Below are 22,126 nucleotides of genomic sequence, written 5' to 3' on the forward strand. Positions count from 1 at the left end.
TTTTTTATACTGCCTGCAGTCGATTCTGGGGATTAAAAGGCGTCGAGCATCAATATCGACACGCCCTCAGGCTCCCAAGTCTTCCACTTCCTGATCCGACACTCGTCAGCATGCACAGTAAAGAATACAATTGTTTCGTGCTGCTTGACTGCCCCAAGCCTAGTCATCCGATGGCAACACTTTAATTTGGACACAAGCTGAAAATCGTAGCATGCTCAGACAGACAGTGTCTCTTACTTTTCAGCATCTACCTTCGATTAACTTGACACGGAATTGCCCTCCGCAAACTTTGCCGTTAATAGCATCGCTTCACTCATCTTGTCCACGCGAGAACGAATCCTGTCCACTACGAACGGTGGCAAGTCGACATTAGGATTCTTTCGGATCCGTAAGCACCACCACCGAGCCAGGACAATAACAGGCTCCCCGTTGTCGTGTTGCCGCCATACGAGCATCGTGATCTGTGTCAGGTCCTGCTGGACCCTTGTTTGCGGTTGATACGGGAATAGCTCGTCTTCATCCACGGTATCGCAGACCATTAGACCCAGTTCTCGCTCCCCACTACCCGAAAGACATGCTGGGCAGTATTCAGCAAACACGACGCTGTTGATATCTGTCTGCACCAGGTCAGCCACCGTGGTAACAAGGCGATGCTGAGTGACTGGACTTCCAGGTTTGTCGTCGTCGTTCTCGCGTATCGTGACGTCGCCCACCGCTTCGGTGAGGTTGATCTCGATATTATACACGAAATTGTGGACGGCTTCAAAGATGGCCTTGATGCTGCGTGCTCCTGGTAGTGGGATGGCCTCGAAACGGATCGAAACCAGGTCGCCGCTGGCTGCCTCCAATTTCTTCTTGTCACAAAATTCTGCTGCCGATTGGTAGTGATGGCGGTGGAGCATGAACTGGTAGGCAAGTTGCAGGCGATCATCCTTCACCCTTAGCAGCTCAGCTTCGCGCTCGAATGGGTCTTTACCGAGTCGAGTGGGCAAGTCGAACGGCTTGAGCATGCGATGACGCTGGTGCGAAGGAGGTTGTAGCACGAGAGTCAGATTAATTTGCTTAGGACAGAACCCCTTACAATGATGAGCGCAACCCACGCACGTGAAACTGAGCGATCAAAGAGGCTGTACTCGCAAGTGATAGGTGGTGTGCATGAAGTGCATCGCGCATGGTCTTGTTCGTCGCCTCTAGCTGCGTCAACTCGCCACGCTCCTTGAGCCTTTTTTTACGGTGCACAACGTACCCCAACTGCTTCTTCAGACACGCCACCTCTTCTGTCAGCGCGTCAATCTCTCTCTGCCCAAAAGCACAACAAGTCGTCACGACTCCTTCAAAATAGTTGCTGAGTGTCCGCATGACTTACCCTCCGCCGGGTGCAGGTTCGGATTTTGACTGTCTTGGGCTTCAGGGTCCGCGCAGGCTGCTTTGGTGTCCGTGGAGAAGCAGTTTCAAACAGAACCGACAAAGGTGACCCGGGGTCCCTGCTACTTCCTGAAGTTGTCATGCTGTCCTCGAGACTGTAAATTGCGCAGTGGATGTCCGTTTGCGATGACGACACACCTAGACTGTGGTTAACTTACTTTCCGCACATCATCAGCGATGACGAGATTGTGATTCAAATCGCCCACGCCGCAGATAATCAGGATGAACACGAGCGATCTCGAGGCAAACGGCTGCGTGTGCCGTAGATCTGTGTAATCATGACAGGTGTCTCTCGGTTGATGGTCTCCTCGTCGATTGGATTGTTTCGCCGTGGACAGCTTCCGTTTGACAAGAATGCGTGCAACGAGCAACGCAGGGAGTGATCGAATAAATGCGGGTCTGCCGCTTTCAAAGATATGGAGACAAGCTGATACAAGTCTTCGCGTCTGGAGTGATTGTATTTTTGTGCAGGCGTGAATTCGTTGTGCCTTCGCCGACCTTGCCGACTCCATCAGGGATATTCTCTTGAATGAGTGGTTGTCCTTGATAATCGGACTCGCGGGTCTTGAACAGCCCTGCGACTGCTGCTTCAGAAGCTCGACCACAGCCATCGGCTCCGAAATCTCTATCTGACGGTGCAACGAACGCCTCATACACCCTCGACTTGATTAACCCGTCCGAGGCAAAACGTACCAGTCTTGCGTCGGTCATATACGCCCGCGACTTCTGCATCTTGAATGGATGGACGTTTTGCTTGGGCTTTCACTGTCCACCGACTCCTAATTGGCAAAGAGGTCGACGCTTTGCACCTAGCGACAGCATCTTAAGCAAAGCGCTCTGTGATTTACACCGTACTTGCTCTCGAGCGCTACAGATGTCCCCAGTAAATTTGCAATGGTCGGACCAATAAAGACTGCGAGGTTGCAAGATTCGCCCAGGTGTCATATAGATGCATAAGTACTGAGTTACTCTGAATTTATTGCTTGCAGAGCAGGAAGCTTCTCGCAGCGCGACAGTTCCCCACCAAGTTGCATCTACCTCAGTACTTCCCTTGACGGCCATTTTCAAATCTCATACACATCTGTACTACCTGTGCGAGGTGAATTGTTGCTTGCAGTTGCAAATTTGCCGGTGACAACTATTGTGCCAAGAAGCTGGTACGCTGATTATGTTCGTGTGACAGATTTTCTCAAAACAAGGTGTCTTGGGCCTGCAAAATTCTTTAAAACCTCGGATCGAAGCTCAGGTTTTATTTGTTTTAAAGTGACCGATTTAGGTGGTCGCTCAATGATGATGCTATAAAAATCGAGGTCGTTTGAGCCTGCCAGTGCGCAACGTGCAGCCTCACGAGCATGACCAGCAGCGTCCCTGCCAAGGCAGCGTCCTCCATGTCGGTGCCTCCCACCCCTACTGCATCCTCCGGTAGTGACGCCCCTGGCTCTTCCGATGAAACGCTGTCAATACGTTCAGAACCTGAGGTCGCTGCTGCTCCAAAGGCGAAGAAGAGACCGCGACGAGTTGTTAAGAAGCGAGTGGCGTCGACCCCTAAGAAGCCCAAGATCAGGACTTATATTCGCCGTAGAGTCAGTGCTACTATCGGGTGTTGCAGGTTACTTGCTCGATAGAATGCTGACTGTTGTTGCTGCTGCAGACGGAGATTGAGGAACTCACGGACGAGATGAAGCGACTGAAACAGCAGATGGAGTACTACGAGTATAAGAACGAGGTACTGAGACAGCGCGAAAAGCTGGTGGAGCGGGAGGTGACGAACAAGTCGCTGCGGGACTTGCTGCATTCTCAGCGACTGTCCTTTGCCAGTACAGTGTCCATGGTCACGCAGTTTTTCGTACGTTGACAGCGTTGATAAGCTTGAAGGATGCTCTGACTTGTTGTTGTTGTTGTTGTTGCTTTCTGCAGCGCAATAACTCGACGGAGCCATTTGATCTGCCCGCGCGACTCGGTAGAGACCCGTTTGAGCGTCAAGCGGCGCTGTTAAAAATGAAGAACGATCGACTGCAGCTTGGCCACGATTTCATGTTCCAGCGTCAACACTATTTGTCATCATCGGAGTTCTGTGACCAGAAGAAGTTCGAGGCAACTAATGGAGACTTGGTGTCGATTCGATTCGAGATTATTCCGCTGCCAGGAGCTCGCAGCGTTAAGGCGATCATCGACGAGCTTCAGATCTTTGTGTACAATATCGAGATCAGTATTTCGGATGCTGTTGGCGACATTACAATTCGGGAGAACGACGATGCCAAACCCGGGAGTCCAGTGGCGCAGCATCGCCTTGTCGCCACGGTTGCTGGCTTGATACAGACGGACACAAACAACGTCGCGTTTGCTGAGTACCGTCCGGCGGGTCCGCCCGGCAGTGGAGAGCAGGAGCTGGGCCTGATGATCTGCGATGCCGTGGATGAAGATGAACTTTTCCCGTATAAACCGTCGACCCGCGTACGACAAGACATGACGCAGATCACGTGTGTGGCATGGCATCGAGGTGAAACCGGAGAGCCGATCATTGTGATGACTCGGTGGTGGTGCTTGCGGATCCGAAAGAATCCTACTATCGATGTGCCGCCATTCGTGATAAACCGCATCCGTACCGGCGTGGACAAGGTTGGTGAAGCTATGCTTTCGACCGCAAAGCGTGCTGTTGGTGGGTTGTCCTTGCCGTAAAGTTGAGCTCACAAAAATTATACTTCGAGGTACAAATTTTACTTCTCATCATCTCGAAACAGACCGCTCTAACCACATGATCAGATAGAGAGTTTTGGTTCTTCCGATGAAGTACTTTTGAAGAGAACGAGGCAAACAGCGACTCCGCATTCGTCGCAAAACACCAAGCCAGGATCTGCACGTATAAGGTGAGTACTGCTGTGTTGGATGCAGATAACTACACGTAGTGGTTTTATAAGACAAAGCTGAACGAATTTTGAGGTGGCTTCGAAGTACACATGACTTGATACCTTACTCATTTCGTTGCTTCTCAACTTGACCATTCAATATTGTAGTCTTCAAGAGGTTATGGTGCGAGCCTTGAGCTCGTCCATAAAGTTTCGGGGTGCAGGCGATCCAGAATTGCTCGGCTTGGGTGTTGGGGGAGATGAAATATCCGCCGTATCACCGGTGTTGCCTGCTTTTCGAGTGGAGGCGCTTTTGAGCTCGTCCAGAAAGTTCATGGGCTTCCTGACCCCAGCAGTAGGTTTAACATCTTCATTGCTATCAGCACCGGAGACAGCGTCGGAATTTGAAGTCTTCCGCTGGAGCCGACTTTGTAACTCGCCAAGGAAGTTAACCTTCCCACCCCCGAAAGGAGACGGTCGAGGGGTAGTAGCAGCGTCTGCGGCTTTCGGTGAGTTAGCATTCGCTTCTTCGGCTTTTCGAGCCTCGAGAAGTTTGATCAATGCCTTCGATTTGGGCGGTACGATCACTGGAGGTGGCTTTATATGCACTTCCTTGATGTCGATCTCTTTTGTGGAGTTTCTATTGCTCCGTGGGGTTGATGGCATCGACCGTGAACCTCGTGGCGTTTTGATTTCTGTTTCAGCAATTTTCACCGATGGTTCTCCTACCTCCACTGTTTTTGGAGTCGCTGCTTTCGTGGTCAAGTTGCCGTGCACTACGCGCTTGGGGCTGCAAAAGTCCTTCTCAAGAAATTGTAGTACGCCTACAGCCACTTGGAGCGACTTGAGCCGCCGGTACCCGCGTGAAGGCGTTGCCGCCTCTGTGGGCACCACTGATGGAGGAGGATTAGCTTCTGGAGCCACAGTCAACTGCTTGTCTTCGAGCTGCATCAAGCGTGTGGCTTCTACCTCTGCTTCGGTTGATGCAAGCGTTTCCACAACTGGTGGAGCGGGTACTGCAGCTACCACTGGACTCTCTTCGCCAACTGCGACCTCGCTGATATCGTGACTACGCTTGGCGATGGCGCTGTCCAGTTCCCGTTTTCGAGCTTCAGCCTCTTCCTCGACCGACAGCTTTTTGAATGCCGCGCGCTCTCGAGGTTGAATATCAATGTTTGACGGGAATGGCCCATGGATTCGTGGTGCATTGCGGATTTCAGGGTCAAGCGCTCGAATTTGAGCAACTTCAGCCTGGTACTGTTCGAACGACGGAGTCATTGCTGCCCATGCCCGTTCGCCATGAGCCAACTCGCCTTTAACAGAGTCTCGTTCTTTACACAAGACCAAATGCTGCTGCTTGACTTCCTCACGGAGAGCAATAAGCGTAGACTTGCCAAACGAGCGCTGGAGGTCTTCATTACGGGCATCTTCGGCAACAGCCACGTACTCGGCTTTAGCTTGCGGAATAAGCTCGTCGTCTAGCTTTCTCAGTCGTGTGCGCTTGTTCTCGAGTCTAACGCGTTGTCGCTCGAACTTCTCTAACCGGGCATCGATTTCGACATCTGTCGGGTAGCAGAAGATTGGGTTAAGCCGCTGACGCGCTGTGAGCTCTGGTAGGTGAACCTCTCGCCGTGTTCCTTTCATTGGATCCCAACCAGCTTTGATGGTCTCACGCTGCTGTTGAGCTGCCAGCATGCGCACGTGGTCGATAAAGGAAGAACGCCATGCATTTTTCCGACAATCCTTATCAAAGGCGAAACTATCGGGAAGGACTCGTGCCAGCGCACGCAGCTCGTGAATATCATACGTGACAAAGTCCATGAAGAACGACGCACTCTCCACTGCCAAAAAGTTGGCACGCGCAATGTCATCTTCGTGCGTGACCAGCCAATGCAAGAAGCGGTTGGTCTTGAGGTACGCAGCCAGATCGTACGTGTACAACGTCCCCGAACCAGGTCCACTGGGACCTTCGCTAGCTCGGGCAATGAGAGATTCAACGGACAAGTCAGTTATGTCTCCGGGGATAAACGTACGCATCAACGCGAGACATTCATCGTTTGCTTCTCGCTGGCGCGCCTGCCACGCTGCCTCTCGCTTTTGCATTTCATCCGCAAACTCCTTGGCTTGTTCACGACGTGTCTTCCAGATCTCCACGTCTCGCATGGTACGCTCCAGCTCCATCTCGGTGTGTTTCAAGTCATGCGCTCGAGAGACTGTGATTTTAGTGGCAAGTTGAGTAGCTTTGGAGCAAAGCGTTGATAGTCGTTCGCTGCCCTGAGTGCATTCTGGAATCGTTCGCAGAGTATAAAGCAAAGAGCGCTTAGCTTCAAGTGTCTCGACAGATCCAACAAGCGACGGTGACAAATCGTCAGCAGCAACAGAAGTGGCAAACCGGTCCGTTTCGGTTGCAAGCCACTCCAACAGAGTCTGCAGCTCTCCTTGCTTCGGTTTGAGCTCCTGCTGCACAGCTAGCAGCTCTTCCTTGATACTCTCTAGTCGTTTTGCAGCAGCCTGTTCGACGTTGTACCCAGCACCAGGTTCTTGTTTGGCTCGGTGCAGCTCCGCTTCAACACGTGCAGTGAGTAGGTCCTTCTTGGCCTGGGTCATGTCGGATTGGTACGTCGTAGCTCTCGCCTTGAGCTCTGCAACTAGCTGTGCCTGCCGCTCTAACGAACGCAGCTTTGCAGCCAGCGCCACATTAGCTTTGTCTTCGTTTGCGCAGCGAGTTGGCTCCGAGAGCACTTGCATTTCAAAAACTAAGCGATCGTAGCCCTCCTCACAAGCTGTGAGATGCCTATCTGCTGCGAGGAACGCGTTACCCTTCGTGCTCTCAACTTTCCATTGCAAGTCCTCTTCTGAAATACCCAGAGAGGCCTTGAGCACGTTGACCTGCTCTTGGAGTTTTTCAAGCTTGTTATCACGCCGAATAAACGATGCGCGTGGACTGGTTCCAGTTCCTGCAGGTGACACAGCACTTCCTGCATCAAAAGCACTACGTGAAGTTGGCGCGGCGGGACCAATTGGCGCGACGCTGGGTCGGCGGCGGCCCCCGACGCCAGCAGGTGACATAATGGGTGATGAAGTGCGTCGAGAGACTTGTACCAACACAGGTTCCTGTGGGTGCTGCTGCTGCTGGAAGATGGTCGAGTAGGTTTTCTGCGATGACTGCTGGGTCGGTGCTGTCGACAGTCTGCGAGCATCTGAGTGGGGAGATATCATGCTGGCTCGTGTTCCTCTTCCTGGAAGCTCTGAATTACCAGCTGTGTTTGACCTTCTCTGCTTGTGCTGCTGGCTGTGTACAAGTTGCGGTGACCCACGAGCTGCTACTGACGCGTTCGCTGTGTTTATTCTGCGAGGCTTTGCCGTGTCTAAGGACCGTGAATTCGACGCGGTAGGACGTTTAGGACTTGGAGCTCTCTTAGCCGCAGCACCATTCGGAGATGTCGGCCTTCGACCGGTTGTCATATTTGATTTCTGCCGCGGGGCAACTGCAGCTCTACTCGCCACCGTGGACTGGAGAGAATACGTCTTCGCAAACACCTGCTTCGTCGTAGTAGCGGTGGGTGATCGTCCTCCTGGAGGCACATACACTGTAGTACTTCGTCGCTCCTTCCCAGGGCTTCCAGGAGCAACCAGAACCGTTTTAGACCCAGTGCATTGCACAGAGCCTCGTTTGGCCGTCACTGCCGTTCTAGAGACCGGGTTCATGCCCGTAACCTGCTGCGAATTGTGTGACCTAGTTGAGCTGGTAGTCGTCGTCGTCTCAGGCTTCAGAAACCCCGTTGAAGCTCGGGATGATGCTGTAGTGGTGCTCCCCATTGCAGGAACTTTCTTCAGTCCAAACTTGCTGTAAAGCAGCTCCTTGTGATCTATCAACTCTTGTCCTTCGGCGTACAGACGCAAACACGCTGCCGCTGCAACACTGCGACCTTTGGTGGGAGCGTGGGGGGTCGAGGTGATCGCGGAGACAGACGCTGAAGCTTGGAGGTTCTGCTGGTGGACGCAAGGTCCTCTACGCTTCATACTCCAGTAACACACTCAAATGCAGCATCTCGTGAGTGCTCAACGGTGCCAAATACGCAAACTAAGCCTGGACTCAGCTATTCTTACGCACTTCAACTTGCCCTCGTACAGTGCTCCCCTCAATATAGCTCTGGAATATCTCATACGACAGGTATAATTTTTATTACAGGTTTAATCAAAGCAAGTTGTATGAACATCAAAATGTATTCATGAAAAATATATGACTATAGAGGTGTGAACTTTTTGAAAATGGATACATTTTATAGTCACCCATTACGTCGGCTCAATCTTCGAAAATCGCCGCAATATGCAGTCGCTACGACTTGTGTGCGCGTCCTGCAGCGTCGTGGGGGGAGGTTCCTCATGTCCTACATGCAGTGGAGAGCTGTCTGCCCCCACCGCTTTCGACTGCGCAAAGCTGGGGCTACTCCCGGAGCTGCAGGAGCTCGTGCAGCAGGTACAAACCGCAGCCCAAATGCTATTTTCATTCTTTTTGGGAATTATAAGTGTTGTTGTGCTTTTAGGACCCGGATTTCGACGTAAATGCATTCGACGAAACGTCAAAAGCAACGTTGGTGCATCACGCAGCTATTAGTGGCAAAATGGGCGTGCTGGAGTACGCTTAACGAAGTGTAAAAGCATGTTTGAAGTGGCTAATATGTTGCTTGTTTATTGTTGCTTTACTGGTGATAGGTTTTTACTGGGAAATGAAGAATTGAGAGCTCGAGTACAGGTGGACGCTCTTGGAGGGGAGGTGCAGACGACGCCGCTCTTCTGGGCAGCTTTACACAACCAGATTTACGCAGTGGAACTGCTGCTACGTCATGGAGCTGACCCCAACTTCAGAGATGAATTGGGCTTCACGCCGTTTCTAGTGGCGATTCAACGCTGTTTTCCCATTACGGCCGCATATTTGGTGGCTAAGGGGTCAGACGTAAATCAGAGAATGCAAGGTGGGAGGAGGACTAGAAGAAGCGGACATATCTACATTGATATTGATGTTTGTGTGACTTTATTTTGTGATGACGCAGACGCGAGCCAGAAGACAGCGCTGATGCTGCTTTGCCAGCCGCAGCAGTTCCACTTGGATTCGTTTCGCATGGTTCTGAGTCTACAAGCTTCGGTCAACGCACAGGATGCCGACGGCAATACTGGTTGGCTTATTTTTCTTACGTCATCGTGCACTTGGTTTGCTGCAATAGCTTCGCATTTCTAATAGTGTAATTTGTTTTGTGCTGGTAGCTCTCCATCATGCAGCCATGAACAACATCGCTATGGCTGTTCGGATGCTGCTCGACGTGAGGGCTGACACGACTATTGTGAACAAGGATGGCCTCACGGCGTTGGCAATTGCACGTGTCCGACTCCGTCCGGACTCATCGGCACGTCACCTTTTGACGGAGGATGAACAGTTACAACACCTTGCTCGGTGCACCTCCATTTCGGTACGTACATGAAATAGAATGCAAGTAAGTGTCCGAAACCTCAGCATACTCACTTCCTTTGTTTTACAGAAACAAACATTGGAGGACAATGTGTACAAGCTCGCATTTTTCGTGCCGTGGATTTTGTTCCCCCTCGCGTGCTACGTGGTGTCTACCGTGAACGGTGGTCTCTACATCGCGTTGTGTCTGGCCGTGCTTTTGACTGGCACCATGCTATTGCTTAAATTGTTGCAGCGTGGCTCGTACGGTGACAAGCGGAAGGCGGCGGCGCTTATGTTCGGGATTAATGTGGCTTCTATTGGGTATCTTGTTGGAAGCTTCCCTCGATTCAACGACTACTGCAGCACAGCCTTTTGTACTTCCGCGGCTGTGTCCTTCGCTATGATGGGAGGCACTCTGTACAAAACGTTTACTTCTGACCCGGGCGAGGTGTTCACATCATACGACGAAAAACTGCATGTAAGTTGTGAGGAGCTTTTCCCGCTTGGATATTTTGGCTTGTGAACTAACGTTAGTTTTGTATCACTTTGGTGTATTCGCTAGAACATCCGCTGGCTCGTGGAGTCGAAGTTACCAAGTGCAACGAAGCTGTGTCTCACGTGTTTGCACAAGAGACCATTGCGCGGAAAGCACTGCGCCGAGTCGAACTCTTGCATCGCAAAGTTTGACCATTACTGTCCGTTTGTGGTGAATGCCGTTGGCGCGCGGAATCATGCCGCTTTCTTGGGATTCCTCTTGTCGGCTGTGCTTTCCATCGCTCTGGAGCTTGTTGCGTGCTGGCGTTATGCCCGTGCTCAGCCCGAGCTGGTAGCGGATTTTACTATCCAGTGGCAATGGTGGAAGTGGAACTCGACGCTGTGGAATGTTTTGATTGGTACAACTGAAGCTGCTATTAGCGCCCCTGGGTTCTTTGACTGGATTTGGAGCGTGGCGCATTTCCAGCCAGTGCTCTTTTGTGTCATGCTGCTGGATGTCGTACAGATAGCGTGGATTGCCTACATGCTGTTTTTCCACGTTTACCTCATGTGTGCGGCGCTTACGACTAACGAGGTTGTCAAAGGCGAAAATCTCAATCGAGCTTACTCCCGTGGCATTGTCAACAATGTCGTGGACTTCCTGGGTTTACCTGGCCAGCGACCAGTTGATTGGCGTCGCTTATATAACCTGGAGGAGTTCAAGAACCAAGTTGCGTCGTACGCCTCGTCAGCAAACGAAACACGCAAGGACCTATGAATCTATCTGTAGCGAACTACAACCTGGCGAATCAAAATGAGGCAGCCAGCAATGCGTGGTCATGATGGAGTAGGCTTATCTGAAGCCGGCGAAGTTTCGTTTCATGCGGTCGACTGCAACTATTCTACAACTACAGTCTCAACGGGCTGGCAGCTCTTCCGCTCAAAGCAAGAATGAAAGGCAAACAGTTCGGATAACTTCAGCTTCCACTTGTTTTAGTGTTTTCGTGCGCCATGTCGAAAAGAGTCAGGACCCGCACAGGGCAAAGTAGCAATTGCACAACGAAAGCGATCAAAAGCAGCAGACCTTCCTGGCTCAGCACGTATCAAAGTAGATGCCACACTTGCGCAGGTGGACAATAGCGTCCACGTCAAGTGTGATCTTCTTGTTGAGACGCTGCGGCATTTCGTCCAATCACGCACGAAGACGACCCTTGACCACCTTGACCACCCAATCAGGTTTCCCCATCACCCCTATTTTTAGCACCGGATTGCTGAGTCCGGCTCTGACGTCAGTCTTTGATCAGCGCCCAACAACCTCGAGAGCTTTGACTAATAATGGGGTCAGCAGGGGGCGAGCACCAGCCGCTGCTGCCTTCCTACTCGCCTTCCGTGACCCGCGCGCGTCTCCTGGGCCAAGACGCAGCTCCGTCCTGGCCCTCCACCTTCGAGGAAGGCCTCGACGCGCGGTACGCCACTAATCTGGAGTTAATCAACAGTGAAAAGCACGTTCCTAACTGCTAATTTGCAGGTCTCCAGTGTCCCTGACACCTCGCCGCGTCAGCTCCTTCAACAGCAGCCCGTACACCGAGAGGCAGCGGCTTCTACAGCAGCAGACGCAGCAGAGAGACGTGCTCTGGTCCCCAGCCAGCAGCATCGGCGCCACCACTGCACAAGGCACCAGCAGCTTCAAAGACGCCGTGTTCAACGCCATCAACGTGCTCTTGGGCGTGGGCGTGCTCTCCAGCCCCTTCTCGCTGCGCTCCAGCGGGTGGCTCATTGGCGCGCCGCTCTTCCTCTTCTTTACGCTGGTGACCAACCACACGGCCAAGTTGCTGGGCAAGTGTCTGGACTACCAGGAAGGCATGACCACGTACCCGGACATCGGAGAAGCGGCGTTCGGCACCAAAGGGCGCGTCGTCATTGGCGTCACGTTCTTCGCTGAGCTTTTCACGGCGTGTGCCATGTTCAACGTGCTGAGTAAGTGGTGGTTGGACTTTTGGGGTAAAGGAGGATTTTATGCTGACTTTTGTTCATTTTTACAGTTGGTGACACGTTGGCGGCGCTGATCCCGTCGTTTACAGAGACGCAGTTGACGATCTTGGCGTTCTTGCTGATCATGCCGTCCATGTGGACGACGCACATGTCGATGCTGTCATATTTCAGCATTTTGGGCATTTTATCCTCCTTCTTCTGCCTCTACTCGATTTTCTACGTGGGTTTTGCGATCGACACGAACGCTCCTGGGTACGAAACGGGGAGTTTGCTGCACCCGCAACCGGTGCAGATGATCGGCGACCTGGATCGAATTCCGCTGGCGATTGGGCTCACGATGGTGGCGTTCGGCGGCCACTCGGTGTTCCCGTCCATTTGCAGCTCCATGGCGAACAAGGCCGACTACCCGCGCGTACTCAACCTTTCGTACCTCATAGTCGGACTCGTGTACGGAGCCATTGAAATGGCCGGCTACCTCATGTTCGGTGTTTCCACCCAGAAGGAGATCACGCTGAACCTGATCGCGACGTACCCAGGTGCACTAACGCAAATGGTCGTGTGGACCATCGCGCTGAATCCCATGAGCAAAATTGCCATCACGCTTCACCCCATCGCGCTGGCGCTGGAGGAGTTCCTGCTGTCGCCGAGCCAGAAGCGCGCGGCTGCGCGGAACAAGCCGAGCAAGACGCTGGTGTTCTACCGCGCCTTCATTCGCACGACGCTCGGCATGGGCGCTCTGTGCTGCGCGCTGTTCGTGCCTCACTTCGCGCGTGTGACGTCGTTCCTGGGCGCTTTCTTCGCCATGCTGGTGTCCGTGTTCCTTCCGTGCGTGTGCTACCTCAAGCTGTTCTCCCACCGCCTGTCCAAGGGTGAGATCGCGCTCAACACGGGACTTGCCGGTCTCTCCATCATCCTCATGTTCTTCGGCACGGTCGCGTCGTTCTTGTCGCCCGCAGATTAGAGGAGTTGGAGATGTGGCGAGACCTGTCACGACAGGCAAATAGATGATATCAAGAGGCTGCTGCTCACTTCGCGTGGCCAGTGGCCTCCCTATATATTCCTATAGACGGACTGCGTTTGCATGGCATTTTGTTGATCTTGGCGTTAGATTTATGGTGGTTTGCCAAAGACTGGTACTATTTGCAGGGCATCCGCTTGCCGTGGTTTCGCTGACACACGCCGTTCAGTTACGCGCCAGACCCTTCCGATCCGAGTGCTGCTGTGACGGTGCTCGGCTCGTGTTGTGTATGGAATGGGAGATGGCGATGCTGCTCGTCGGCGGAGAGGTAGCGCCTTGCCGTCGCAGCGTCAACGGGATCCAGCTGACGATACTGAAACGGAGACGATAAGCAGCGGCGAGTTGGCTCACGGTGATCGGGACGATAGCAAGCAGCAGGACAATCAGGCGTCAGACGCTTGGCACCGTCGATTGCAGTCGACAGCAGCGACGCCCACCCACCGGAGACCACGAGGCAGCATCGAAGTGGTGCATTCATTGGACGAACTGACAGAGGTTTCAAGCCTTTCAGCGGTGGTTGCACTGCAGAGATGGTAAGTTGATCGCCGATGCACAAGCACGATTCAAATAGTGAAGCTATGGTCTAACTCGAAGGATTTATGTCCTGGATCAGGTGGCGACGGTATAGCACCAGGGGACAGCGCGTCGCTCAGTTGCAAAAACTTTGTCGAAGACACGTTGTGGCGCTGGTCCGCCAGCGACGCACAGTGAATGCACGCTCGAAGCTACATGCGGTTGTACTGCAGATTCTTTTTCTTGTCATATTCACGTATAGCACACTGCATGGCTACGCGCATGATCGCCTGTATCGCTTCATGCATGCAACCACTTGTACGTGGCTTCGCTGCTGTTCGATACATTGGATATCGCTGCTTGGCTAATTAACGCTGTGTCTTTTGCTTGGGTTTTGTAGCACAGTACCTTGAAGCGCCGTTCGTCGCGTCGGCATTGGGAGAATCGAAAACTTTTGCAGACATCGCCAGTGCTCAAGAACTCGTCGAGTGGCTCCAAGGGCCATTTATTGCCGTCACCTACCCGGAAGATTCGGCAGCTACATCATCTACCCAGAAGAGCAATCGCGTTATCGGTGGCGTTCGCATCGGTCAGCTCCGTGCGCAAAGTTTTAACTGCTCTTCTCGGGTGACGTCGTTCTTCTCCTGGGACAACACGGTTGATGACACCTATTACTGCTATGGCTCGAGCGATGGTGATTTTACACTGAGCATGGAGGCAAGTGACCCTATTCCGGTGCTTGGTGGGGATTCATACACGTTCGAGGGGCTCAATGGCACCGATACGGACACTGAGCGCTCCGCTTTTTTCTCGACCGTGTCAGTCTCATCTGCACAGTACTCGCTACCTGCACCAGCATTTTCGGTCGTTCTCCCGCGCTCGAATGAAGTACAAGCCTCTAGCATTGTGAAGGCACTAAAAAGCCACGGATACATTGACGGTCAGACACGGGCTGTCATGTTGGACCTGAGTCTGTACAATGCAATGTTGCGGCATGTGATCGCACTGCGCTTTCTGGTGGAACTTCCTGCCTCTGGTGGGGCTGTCGCTTCGCTCAGCGCAGGAGTGGCCCCTCTCACGAGCAGTTTCCTGTTTGATGCAGATCACTTGGTCACTGCGGCGTGCCACATCATCGTGATTTTGTTTTACGGATATTTCTTCTTGGATGAAGTTCTGGCACTAGCGCGTTCTCACTCACGGCAATGGCAGTATCAAGCAATTTGGCAGAAATCCAACCTCAGGAAGACCAAGATGAAGCCACGACGAAGCCCTGCGCACCGTCGTCACGGGACCGGCGTAAGGCTGCTCGGACTGCTCTGCTACGTTGTTACATGGCTGCTTCGACTGGTTGCATTGGTAAAACGACCGTCTGAGCTGCCACTGGACTCGGACAGGTTCGTGCCTTTGAGGCCTTATACCGAGACTTTCCGTGCTGCTCAGCTCGCATTGAGTGCCAGTGTGTGCCTTGCTTGGATTGAGTTGCTGCTCATGCTGCGCATTTCACGGCATGTAGATTTACTGGTCCGTGCGGTGGTGTGCGCGGCGCCTCAATTGTTCGTTTTGATCATCATGGTGGCGCTCGTAGTCATCGGATACGCCAGCGCCTGTCTGATTGTTCTAGGAGCGCAGTCATCTCTCTTTCAGAGTTTACCGGAGGCTGTGCGCTCGCTACTCGCAGTTTTACTTCAGACCGGGACTGGAGGGGCCACCGGAGCGACTGGAGCTTCTTCATTGCTGGGGTTTTCGCCCACATTTTCTGGAGAGGTTGGTCACGATGCAGCAGGCACCTCAACCCTCCGCACCCTGCTACTGGCCTGCTTTTTGCTATTTAATGTCTTTGTTGCGTCCAACCTGTTCCTGGTTGTCATCTACGAGGGCTACCTGAAGGCCAAGCGGGAAATTGATGTTGGTCGACAGCGATTGCAGCCCCATAAGCGTAAAGTCGAAAACGATGACGAGCTACTTGAGGCTGCGCCAATGCATCTCGACCTGCGGCACGAGACTGTTGCGTATGGCCGCGCAGTCGTTGCAAAGCTCGTACATCTGGTTCCCCGCGGACTAAAGGTGGTGATTAACCGAAGGAGGGCAGCTGAGATGCAGAGCACGGTGCTGCCTGCTGATGCGGACAGCCAGAAGTTTAAGCTGGCACCGGAGCAAGACGAAAGCGAGGATGACAACTGCGATGGCAATTTGTCTTCATCTCGACGGCGGTCAGCCTCCCCCAAAGCAAAGTATGCTCCAAGCTCTAAAGTTCAAAACCGTCGTGATCGCTCAAGCGATAATACTACGCTGCTGGAAGGAATGGTACTGCAGCTAGCACTGCAAAATGAAGCACTGTTACGAGCCGTCAACGAACTGAAGCAAGATGTCCAGGCACTTCAGCGTGGCGGCGACACAGGCACCGCCGGTCGTGGGTCAGTTGCACAATCAGTGCCGCTGCGAGCCCACAAGCAACACAAGACATCAGTGGCTTCTGTTGGATCAACGCTCGTCACAATTCCTGATGCATCGAACAACCAGTTGCTGTGAACTTTAATCCATTCCTTGTGTAATGATGAACTGAAGCATATTAGGATAGGAAGGAGAACTAATGGAAACTAGCGGGACGGCATTACACCATATCCTTCCGCGGGGTGTCCTCGTCCTTTTTGCTCTTGTCCTTGGTAGAAGAAGACCTAAAAGTTGAGAATGTGATGGAGCGGCGCTTGGGTAGTGGCTTTCGTGGGTTTGCTTCGCGCGTAGCTGCTGGTAAGCCCACCTCGATATCATCCATACTGCGGCGCGAACGTCGTCGTGAGATACTGTTCACATCAACAAACAACTCATCAGGTCAGTCAAATGGTATAGCTTGCAACTCAGCGGTCCATGAAATACTCACCGACTTGACATGCGCCGGCTCAGCAGACCATTCTCAGTTGAACGCAGTCCCAAGCTGCCTAGGATCTCAGAAAGACCCACCGTCGTTGACATATCCAAATAATTGTCGATCGCCTGGCGGTTGGCGTGCTCGGACATGTCGTTGTCACTGCGTCGGTCGTTGCTGCTGTCCTCGACGTCGGACTCTTCTGTGTTGCTATCTTCACCTAGGACTTCCAGAATGGAACTGAGGAGTTCTCGAGCCGTATCTGTGCGAGGGGCTACTTCTTGCTCAGCAGCAGCAGCATTGGTCGATGAGGCTTCCGAGACGCGAGGAAGGCGCGAGTCCGGGCTCTTTGGCTCCTGCCTGGAGTCTGACGGTGATGTGAAGCTGAAGCCGCGTTCTATTTTGCCCTTGCTCGTCGAAGTCGATGGTGCGTGCTTACGACGCGAGAGAAGAACGACCCCGAAAATGCTGATACCGATGCCCAACACGAACATGACTGCTTGCAGGACCGAGAAGGTGCGGATTTCCTGGAAGTAGATGACCCCACCGAGCACGCCGCTAATTACCCAGTAGGCCTGGTACACCGGAACCATCGAAAGTGCGTCATAATGTACAAGCCCACCATTCAAGTAGCGAATCTGTAGAATAAGGCATACTACCAGTGCGAGCGCGATGAGATATGTCTGGTAGTGCACGAAGCAGCTAGCGTCCCCATTAAAGACCCCCTTCAGTAACTCGGCTGACGATTTGGCAAACAGCACTGATTGGCCTCCTAGAGTTCCAGCCAAACCAGCATACCCCACGAGACGCACGGTTGCCCAGACAGCAGGCGTGCCAACCTGGATAATCCGATGCCGTTTGCTCATCAGACAGAATGTATCAATGACCTTGATCGCTGCGTAATGTGCGACCACGGTCAGGAAAACCACGCAAAAGTATACGATAGTAAGCGGGTCTCTGTAGAGAGCGAGAAGCATGTCCAAGTTGTACGTTGGGGTCGCGTGGGATGCGAATACGACTGCGATTGTAGCGCCAACAAAAATAATCAGCGTGGAGACGATATCCTTCTTGCTGAGTTTCTCCTTGTTAAAGCAGGGTGCGAGCATCATATTCCACACGAGCGTAAGTGCCGCCAACGGAGCTAACAAGCTCTGCGGCGCCAACCCGAAAGCCACAAAGTCCAACACGGAGCCCACGGCACACAGCACAAACCCCAGAACCCAAAGCGGCAATCGGTACGCCGGAACCGGTTCCGCTCCGAGCTCGTTCTGCTTCAAAGCTTTCTTCTGCAAGTTGATGCCCACACTGGCCAGGAACGAGAACACCACCGCAATGGCGAAGCCAATGATCCAAGCTGTGCGCGCCGGTCCGTCATAGTCTGTGTCAAAGCACTTGCCGTCGCCGCTCACCCCCGTCAGCGGCTCTTTCTCACTCCCACAAGCGTCAACCTGCACATATGTCAACTGCGTTGTCGACAACGCCGAGCAGTTCGTCTCAATAGCCTAACAGCAGCACCAAAAAAAGTCAGATTAAAGTCGTCTCAACAACTTCAACAAAGCACAAAAGGCTCAAAATATGCACCGACCGCAGTGCAGCTCTCTAGACAGAGCGTTTCTGGGGTCCCCATCTCGCAGACATTGAAGACTGCAAGGCACTGGGTGCGTTTCAAGGCCGTGGTGCAGCTGCTGCCTACTGCGTCGCTCGATCCATTAAGCAGCTTCTTGTACTGCTGCTCGGCAATTGTGTCCTATCCCAAATCACAGTTGCAAGCCACAAATAAGAAAAAAATAGTCTTCTATGTAAAGCTGCTCAAAATTGCAGCGCACCATGTCTTTCCAGGAGCCCCCGGAGCGACAGGCCGAGTACGAGACGAAGCTCTTGCAGAAGCTCAGCGCCTCGGGCACGTCGCAGGACGCGCAGGTGGCCGCGGCCAGCGGCAGCGCGCAGCAAGAGGTCAAAAGCAGCACCCACGGGAGTCGCGTCATGGCGGAGGAATGGACCGGCGACGCGGTGAAACGAGCAATGGCAAGTTGCAGTGCTAAATAACGAGGCTAAACTTAGCCCCACCAGGGCAATACTCAGGGTGAGAAAATGCATGTGTCTAAATGATATTTGTGTGTAGGTGGTGTGGTGGTTGTGTCCAGATGAAGTACATGGTGTATGCGGTGTATTAACGTGGACGCTGTAAAGAATCATGGGCCGGCGCCGTGCACGCTATCCATACAAGTGGCCTGCGCCGCGAAACCCATCGTCCATGCATCCTTACGTTATTGTGGGCCCGTGCTGTTTGGAAACGCTGATGTGTTGCCGCAATTTGGCCACACCACCGGGCTGGGACAATGCAGCCCATCGTCGCTCGCAATAGTTGATATTCTTACATTATTACATGATTATGGTTTCTGATCGATCAAATGAAAATATCGTATTATCACATTTAGAAAACAATTTATGAAATCAACAGCAGTAGCTATTAAAATACTCATTGTTAATTTTCATAGCTATAAAGAACTATATCTGTTATGAAAGAGCCTGTGCATCATCACGGCGTCAACGAGATCAGCTACCACTCGCCATCATTCCGGCTCGCGGGCAGGCAGCAGCAGCGCTCAACCGGTAGTCGCTCCCTTTACGCCGCCCGCGCACGATGCTCAAGCCCATGGGGAAGAAGCACATGCCGCACTCGCGCCTGGACGAGTGGCCGGGTGCTCCCTTGAGCTCGAGCGGCCCGAAACTGCCGGCGCATCTGCGGCCGCTGCTGGTGCCCAACGGGGCGGCGCTGCGGCTGCAGCTGCGCTACCAGAAGTACCAGGAAAAGGTGCGCTTGCTGCTCAAAAAGGCGGACGCGAGCCAGCAGCCCGAAGGGGTCGCCAAGGCTGGTGGCCGGACGGTCACGGGCTCCAGCCTGGCCCTGGCCGTGGCGCTCCAGGCCCGCAAGGACGAGAAGGAGCAGGGCGCGGAGCAGAACAAGCAGACGCCGCTGTGTTTCAAGCCGGAGCAGAAGAAAGCGGTCATGTGGAGTAGAGACACACAGGAGTGGGCGGTGCCGTCGTCCGAGCGAGATGAGGAGGAGCTTGCATTGGAGTCTAGAGGCTCCGATGCTGGTGCCGAGAGGGACGTGGAGGAGATGCAACAGATTCAGGAGCCGAGAGTGCAGGAACAAGGTTACAGAGGGAAAACGCATTTACTACAGGAGTGCGACGAGGACGAAAGTGGCAGACAACATGGATTCGTGAACGTCATGGAGCCCTCGTGGCTCCTGTCGTCTATCGAGGAGCGCTGCGCCGAGACGGCGAGTTCACTCATGAGACAGAGCTCCACCAAACCGCAGCCGAGTTTAGCGGTGCAGCTGGCGGATGTGAGGCTCGCTGTGCTGGACTTGCTCTTCATCTGCCGCTCCGGGGTGGGCGTGAACCTGCTGGGTCGACCGCCGTCGTCGGTGGGTGTGCACCACCGGAATCTCGTTGCACGAGTGAAGGAAGCTGTGGCTGTGAACGAGGACGTGGAACAGCTCACCCCCGAGGATATGAGGCGCGTGACGCGCATCTTCGAGGCGCTCAAGTCAGACATGTTCATGCCGGCTGTGCGCTGTCTGGGCTGGCTGCTCACCAAGACGTGGCGCCTGCTCTTTCACGGGCTCCACGTGGACTTGGAGTCGCTCCACCATGTGCGTCGCGTGCTGGAGGCTTCCGAAGGCGATGTCAGCGTTGTGTTCGCGCCTACGCACAAGAGCCACTTGGACTACTTGATTATCAGCTACCTGTGCTTCGCGTACGGCATCCCGCTGCCGCGTATCGCTGCTGGCAACAATTTGGATCTGCCTTTTGTCGGCTCATTCCTGCGTGCCAACGGCAGCTTCTTCATCCGTCGGTCTTTCCGGAACGACAATCTCTACAAGGAAGTGCTGGAGCAGTACGTGCACGAGCTGCTGCATGACGGCAACCCCGTGGAGGTGTTCATCGAGGGTGGCCGCTCTCGTCACGGACGCGTATGCAAGCCCCGCCTGGGTTTTATGTCTATGTTTCTCAATTACGTCAAGAGCTCTGCTTCCGGTGACGATGGAGGCGAGAACAATGAGAACTTGAAGAAGACGGTGCTGGTTGTGCCCATCTCGCTGGACTACGACAAGGTGTACGAAGTCGATGGATACGCCAACCAACTGCTTGGCAAGCCGAAGGAGAAGGAAAGCTTAGCTGTGCTGTTGCGTTCGGTGTGGGATCTGTTCTTCCTTCGACTCGGTCATTCGTATGTGCGCTTCGGTGAGCCCGTGCCGCTCACGGCGTCCTCGTCGCTTCAGGGTTCGTCTCAGCTTGTGGCCGAGCGAATGCAAACTTCGGGCACGATCACGTCGACTGCAATTGTATCGGCTCTCCTGATGTGGAAGCGCACGTACGTGACGGACGAAATGCTGGAGGCTCGCACGGTCTGGCTCGTGGAAGAGCTGGAGAAGCGCGCTGCTACTGTGGCTCACGTGGAGAACGATGCCATAGCTGCTCACGCACTGTCGATCCTGAAGGTAACCACCAAGTCGAACGGTATTGTGGCACCGCAACTGCAGTATCCTGTGCGAGCGCTGGAGCTGGGCTTCTACCGAAACCACCTCCTGCACATCTTTTTGCCGGAAATGGCTGTCATTGGTGCGCTGGACGCTGCTCTGCGCCAGCAATCCAAATGTGAGACTAGCGCCTCATCGAAGCACAAAGTGGATCTCTGGGTGGTGCAGCAACAAGCTGAGAAGATCTGGCGCTTCCTTCGTCATATTTGCCGCCACGAGTCCATCGACATCGAGGCTCGCCTCGAGCAGTTCCTTGGTGACGCCATTGAGTGCGATGTGGACGATTCCTCCGGCACAGTGACTGTGGACTTGTCTCGCTGGAACACCTCGAAGCTTACGAGCTTTGTTTTGTCGCTGAACTGGTCCTTCATGGACTCGCTGTGGCTCACCTCCCTGGGGCTCTGGAGGCTTCTCCCAACTGCAGAGGATGACGACAGCGAACACACGGAGCGTGACATTGTGCGGCACGTGCAGGTTCTAGCGAAGGAGCTGTTCCTGCGTCAGCAACTTTCACATGCTGAAGCGCTCTGTAGCGAGAGTATCAAGCAGTCGCTGGACTTCCTCGTGGAGAGTGGCGTGGTGCGATACGAACGATCGCAAGATGGCAAGGCGCGTGTATTGCGCCTGTGCTCAGCACCATCAAGCTCCGACTCCGTGCGCGCTCTCGAGGACCTCACACGGGAGGTGAATGCACGCCGCAAGCCCCATACATTCCTGTGGCGTCAAGACGAGTTGCCGCGCAATCTGACACGTGAGGAGGCTCTCAAACTCATGGAGGGAGCTCAAGGCTCCCAAATCATCTACGCAAAGTGGATGGCACCGCCGGCCGCGCCGACGATGGCCTAGGCGCTTTATAAGTTAATCGTAATATTGCGTCGGCAATCAAACAGCAGACAACACCTTGTGCAGCTTGACCAAAAACCGTTGACCCTCTTTATATTTGTGCCCATCATCTATCCCCCGCATATAGCGATAGCAGAGGCAAACCAGCGGC

General features: G+C 53.5%; 8 protein-coding genes across 8 annotated transcripts; 5 read left to right on the top strand and 3 right to left on the bottom strand.

The window, feature by feature from the left end:
- Window positions 1-257: 257 nt before the first annotated feature.
- Window positions 258-1,507, bottom strand: KRP23_13909 (uncharacterized protein; the record flags this gene model as incomplete). The annotated part of the gene is made up of 3 exons (XM_067884679.1): window positions 258-1,019; window positions 1,105-1,299; window positions 1,367-1,507. 3 exons carry the CDS (start codon window positions 1,505-1,507, stop codon window positions 258-260), a joined length of 1,098 nt encoding a protein of 365 aa, XP_067738065.1.
- A 1,270-nt stretch (window positions 1,508-2,777) lies between these two features.
- Window positions 2,778-4,104, top strand: KRP23_13910 (uncharacterized protein; the record flags this gene model as incomplete). The annotated part of the gene is made up of 3 exons (XM_067884680.1): window positions 2,778-3,008; window positions 3,077-3,271; window positions 3,343-4,104. The coding sequence occupies 3 exons, from the start codon at window positions 2,778-2,780 to the stop codon at window positions 4,102-4,104; spliced, it is 1,188 nt and encodes a 395-aa protein (XP_067738066.1).
- A 338-nt stretch (window positions 4,105-4,442) lies between these two features.
- Window positions 4,443-7,490, bottom strand: KRP23_13911 (uncharacterized protein; the record flags this gene model as incomplete). Its single annotated transcript, XM_067884681.1, has 1 exon — window positions 4,443-7,490. One exon carries the CDS (start codon window positions 7,488-7,490, stop codon window positions 4,443-4,445), a length of 3,048 nt encoding a protein of 1,015 aa, XP_067738067.1.
- A 1,111-nt stretch (window positions 7,491-8,601) lies between these two features.
- Window positions 8,602-10,972, top strand: KRP23_13912 (Palmitoyltransferase ZDHHC17; the record flags this gene model as incomplete). The annotated part of the gene is made up of 7 exons (XM_067884682.1): window positions 8,602-8,751; window positions 8,819-8,910; window positions 8,988-9,247; window positions 9,326-9,448; window positions 9,537-9,739; window positions 9,809-10,198; window positions 10,283-10,972. The coding sequence occupies 7 exons, from the start codon at window positions 8,602-8,604 to the stop codon at window positions 10,970-10,972; spliced, it is 1,908 nt and encodes a 635-aa protein (XP_067738068.1).
- Window positions 10,973-11,529: 557 nt separating this feature from the next.
- Window positions 11,530-13,147, top strand: KRP23_13913 (Amino acid transporter AVT1E; the record flags this gene model as incomplete). The annotated part of the gene is made up of 3 exons (XM_067884683.1): window positions 11,530-11,660; window positions 11,723-12,171; window positions 12,237-13,147. The coding sequence occupies 3 exons, from the start codon at window positions 11,530-11,532 to the stop codon at window positions 13,145-13,147; spliced, it is 1,491 nt and encodes a 496-aa protein (XP_067738069.1).
- An 872-nt stretch (window positions 13,148-14,019) lies between these two features.
- KRP23_13914 (Polycystin-2) lies at window positions 14,020-16,246 on the top strand (the record flags this gene model as incomplete). Its single annotated transcript, XM_067884684.1, has 2 exons — window positions 14,020-14,035; window positions 14,118-16,246. The coding sequence occupies 2 exons, from the start codon at window positions 14,020-14,022 to the stop codon at window positions 16,244-16,246; spliced, it is 2,145 nt and encodes a 714-aa protein (XP_067738070.1).
- Window positions 16,247-16,328: 82 nt separating this feature from the next.
- Window positions 16,329-18,565, bottom strand: KRP23_13915 (putative magnesium transporter NIPA8; the record flags this gene model as incomplete). The annotated part of the gene is made up of 4 exons (XM_067884685.1): window positions 16,329-16,518; window positions 16,596-18,082; window positions 18,166-18,327; window positions 18,407-18,565. The coding sequence occupies 4 exons, from the start codon at window positions 18,563-18,565 to the stop codon at window positions 16,329-16,331; spliced, it is 1,998 nt and encodes a 665-aa protein (XP_067738071.1).
- A 659-nt stretch (window positions 18,566-19,224) lies between these two features.
- On the top strand, window positions 19,225-21,978 carry KRP23_13916 (Glycerol-3-phosphate acyltransferase; the record flags this gene model as incomplete). Its single annotated transcript, XM_067884686.1, has 1 exon — window positions 19,225-21,978. The coding sequence occupies one exon, from the start codon at window positions 19,225-19,227 to the stop codon at window positions 21,976-21,978; it is 2,754 nt and encodes a 917-aa protein (XP_067738072.1).
- Between the last annotated feature and the right edge of the window lie 148 nt (window positions 21,979-22,126).

This window comes from Phytophthora ramorum (genome assembly GCF_020800215.1).
Source record: "Phytophthora ramorum isolate Pr-102 chromosome Unknown Phyram_PR-102_s0019, whole genome shotgun sequence".
Classification (NCBI taxonomy): Eukaryota; Oomycota; class Peronosporomycetes; order Peronosporales; family Peronosporaceae; genus Phytophthora; species Phytophthora ramorum.